This window comes from Osmerus mordax, chromosome 13, assembly GCF_038355195.1.
Source record: "Osmerus mordax isolate fOsmMor3 chromosome 13, fOsmMor3.pri, whole genome shotgun sequence".
NCBI classification, from domain to species: Eukaryota; Metazoa; Chordata; class Actinopteri; order Osmeriformes; family Osmeridae; genus Osmerus; species Osmerus mordax.
This window is the reverse complement of record NC_090062.1, coordinates 2,891,818-2,895,843: the sequence shown is the minus strand read 5'-3', so window position 1 is coordinate 2,895,843 and position 4,026 is coordinate 2,891,818. Positions and strand designations below refer to the sequence as shown.

The 4,026-nt window shown below is 43.9% G+C and overlaps 1 protein-coding gene across 1 annotated transcript; it reads left to right on the top strand.

Annotated features, from left to right (window-relative positions):
* Nucleotides 1-2,322: 2,322 nt before the first annotated feature.
* Nucleotides 2,323-3,530, top strand: zgc:162592 (uncharacterized protein LOC561993 homolog). The gene is made up of 2 exons (XM_067249404.1): nt 2,323-3,144; nt 3,220-3,530. The coding sequence occupies exons 1-2, from the start codon at nt 2,346-2,348 to the stop codon at nt 3,528-3,530; spliced, it is 1,110 nt and encodes a 369-aa protein (XP_067105505.1). The 5' UTR covers nt 2,323-2,345.
* The last annotated feature ends 496 nt before the right edge of the window (nt 3,531-4,026 follow it).

The window sequence follows — 4,026 nt, the reverse complement described above, 5'->3', positions numbered from 1 at the left end:
CGACTATCAGGGACAGCAGGGTTTTGTCTGTCCTGTTATCAGCTAGATAGACTGTCAGACAGAGAGAGCTCAGTCCTGTTTGTTCTTTATCACATGGCAGGGAGAGAAAGATGGCAGTGGCACGGCTCCCACCTCCACCCTTCAACCTGTGGTAGTATCTCCCCACAGCATCACTCATGTGTCACCATCCACTCGTGGAAACTCACGGCGATGGTAGCGCCCCCCACGCACCACAATCGATTGGCCTCCTACGTGTATAGTGCTGGAGGAGGCAGTCCACCCACCCACAGTCCATTCACTAACAAGCACGCACAAAATGATTTCAGCTTTCTGACACCGGAGCTTAGAAGACCCAAACCGTATGCGCTAGCTAAAAATAATTTAGCATATACATACCAAGTACACACACAGGTGTGTACACACACACACTGTAGCAGACTCACTATGTCTTCATAACAGCCAATTTATTTCACTCCATCTGTTACATGAGCCATACTAAGACTCGCCATAAAACAAAAAAAGCAAAGAAAATTGTTCCATTTAACAAATAGGCCTAGCTACTATAAATAGGAATTCAGCAAGGCAGAGAATTGGTTAGTAAAAGGCAAAAAGAAACTCAGACTGGAGGATGATTTCTCAGATCAACTGTTGTTTTACTCTTAACGCCAAGACTTATGACCCTCACAGCACAAGGGAAAATGAGTCACTTCCTTGTCTGTGAATATCCTTGGATTCTAATCCCACTTTACACTGAGTGTTAAAGAGACATTTGAGGTAATTCGAGAGCTGACTACAGGAGCCATTAGCCTGGATTTCTTTAACATTCAATACATGCTACATAGACTAGTCAGAAATAACAAGCATCAAATAGCACTGCTAATTTAACCTACCTTGTTCATACAATACGTCAATAAAAATCAACGGCCATTCACTAGGTCAATATTTTCCTAATCACAAGTGCACATGTCTTAGACACTCATTTTGGCACTGAGATACTAATATCTTAATACACATTATATTCTCCATGCTCTCTTATAAAAGTATCTAAGCTGCAAGTTACTAATGGCGAACAGAGATGCACACCAACCTTCTTTTGCTCACCCATGACATCAAACAGATAAAGGAGGTCAAATGCTTCAATGGCCTCCTCATCTCCGGCCAAACCTGGCGCTATTTTCTACTGTGAAGCCGAGCAGTGCCCTTCGACATCACACAGAATTATCCCCCTCTAAGCTCCAGCAGAAAGATCCTAGGATGGGTTTTTTAATTGTTTTTTTCTTAACGGACAATGTCACCTATATGCATTGCTTTTAAATCCCACGCCTGTATCTGTCCTAATTTGTTCTTCATATGCTGCTTACTCGCTCCAACGACCTGATTCATTTTGGAAGCATTAGCCTAATGGAACATGATATCAGCGAGCACAAGCTTTCTAAGGAACGTACGGATGACTTCATACCACCAACAATACAACGCAACAAGGATATAAAGCACAACGCAGGTTATCTGAAAAGGGCAGTTTCTTTAACAGCTTGGTGGTCCAGCATTTGCTGTGGAGCCATGTGAGGAACTATCTGATCCTCCAGATTGTACGGATAAGTTGGCAGGGCTGTCGTTAGGCTCAGTGCCATACTGACACCGCTGTGCCACACTGCTGTGCCACTCAGCCAGCCATGGTTAGATCCCACAGTGGAAAGCTGCCTGGGATATGTCTTTGATATATGCGCTTGTCACTGTCTTAATGAGCAAATCCCTCTGGTGTCCAGCACAGGGCTTATGGGAGGGGACAGACTCATCTCTCAACCACTTGAGGTTCATATCCTCACTTCCTCTCCCTCCCCCACGCTGCTCTTCTCCTCATGATCCCAGGTGTTCCTCACCTGAATTTATTGCGGAGTCTCTGCACCTTAAGATGTCAAATGAATAATATGTGCTATCTGTCATGATGTTGCCACTAAATGACCAGTGGCCTAGTTGAGAAAATCCGATTTAAATAAACCACTGTGAAAAGGTGTCGTAATGTTAGATTTCGGTAGAAAGCAAAGAAGCGCAATGGAAAGTAATCATTGCCAAATCAAGATTAACAACTTTGTATGCTGCTGTCGAGGAAATATACCTCAACCATTGTATCCAAATTAGCTGTTGTGCACACGTGACTGTCATCTAATGCCACGCAGCTGTGCTACTTATGGTCCAGTATTATAGTAACCTATCGACTTCATCATGTAAAATCTACTCAAGTCAGGATTCTCAGTCGTCGGTTGCCTTGCTTATACACACAATGGTAAACTCGCAAACTATATGCCATCATTAGTAGCCTGTATTTAGCCTAAATGTGAAGAACAATGTTTGCAGCGCAAAATTTTTCCACGTCTGAAGATGTCAATCTAACGAGCACAGACTCTGTGAGCATTGAACGCGCTCATTGGCCCATCAAGATGAGTGTAATATCTGTTCTAGGCGTGCTGATTACCTTGGGGAATATTGCTGTTCTTCTGGTTATAGCCACATCTGTGTCCGGATGGTCAAGGAACTCACGGTATTTTCTGTTGTCTCTGACGGGTGCAGATTCTGCGTTTGGACTGATTGTCATGCCCTTGAACCTGTGGGTGAGTTTGGTGAAGAACTACACCGAAGGCCCCGACACCCTGTGTCACGTGGTGGCTTTCTGCAATGCCACGGTCTATTCCACCTGCATGTATACACTGGCCACTATAAGTTTGGAGAGGTACATCGCTGTGTTCTATCCTCTGAAGTACTCCTCACTGATGACTAGGAAGAAAACCATTTTCCTGATCGCGTTCGCATGGTGTTTTCCTCCGATTTTACTTCTGCCAATATCATTTCCGGACGGGATAATTGAGGTCCATTTCTCTACAGCATCACTGGTCTGCAATCCATTATACTCCACTAACGTTGGGTATTCTCTGAGTCTTACGTGTTTTATATTTTTTCCTTGTTCGATAATCATGACATATGCAAACTTGAGACTTTGGTTGGCAGCCAAGAAACAGAGGTTGAAATTGCGCAAACACGAAATGGGTCGTCGGAACAGACCCGACGTGGCTTCCAGAGTGCTTGTGCCTGTGATGACCGTGTACTACACCTGTTGGACCCCGTGCATGGCAGCAATGATATACAATGGTAAGATCAATATATATATATATATATATATATATAAAAACCTTCAACCATAATGTAGCCATGTCTCTTCAACAGCTATCTCAGGCCAAGGTGTACCAGAGTGGATTGAATTTGTGGTGGTCTGGCTGCCAACCACCAACGGTTTTCTCAACTGCATCTTGTACTTCTGGATCAACCACAGCTTCCGTAAGAAGTTCCGCCTTATTTTCGAGAGGCTGTCGCTGTCCCTCTGCCCTGGGGCAGCCAGGGCCCTCGGATGCAGGGTCAGCGCACAGGTGCAGTTTGTATCAGAAGTCTGGAATAACAACAACAGTCTCAATGAGCGCTCAGCCAGCATGTCCTCCACCTGCACCTTAATCACCCTGTCTGATGACACCCACATCTGAGGACAGTCGTAGAAATGTCTAAAGACGTGACATCTCCCATGATGCCCCTGGTGAGCTACCTGCAACGTGCTGAACCCCACCACAGCCCTGCTAGTGTAAGTTACAGCTTCCAAACATCCTCCCGTCATTACATTAAGTAGGTATAATTGGATACTTTTCTTTTAAAATGAGCTTTCACCTTGTCAGTGTTGTCACATCTACTTTAATATTGATCGTTTATGCTGGAATCGTTTTGTACGTGTTTTAGTTCTGTTTTGTTTTTCCTTTTTTTACATTTTGCAGACACCGCTAAGTGTCATCAGGGTTCCACACACTGATCGACCTCTTAAACCACATTTTAGTTATTTTTAGTTGATTATTCAATGTTAATAGAATATAGCCAATGCCCCCATCCAACTGCATGTCATCTTGCCATATCAACAGTGTTTAACATGATGTGGACATTTTATCTTCATGCTGTCCCCGATAACGTATTACACTTAAGCTGTTTGATGGA

Bases quoted from the DNA above. Each gene is read 5' to 3' on its own strand.
- zgc:162592 (XM_067249404.1), top strand. From the start codon at position 2,346: ATGTTTGCAGCGCAAAATTTTTCCACGTCTGAAGATGTCAATCTAACG. The intron at 3,145-3,219 runs GTAAGATCAATA...TCTCTTCAACAG, and splicing joins GGCAGCAATGATATACAATG to CTATCTCAGGCCAAGGTGTA.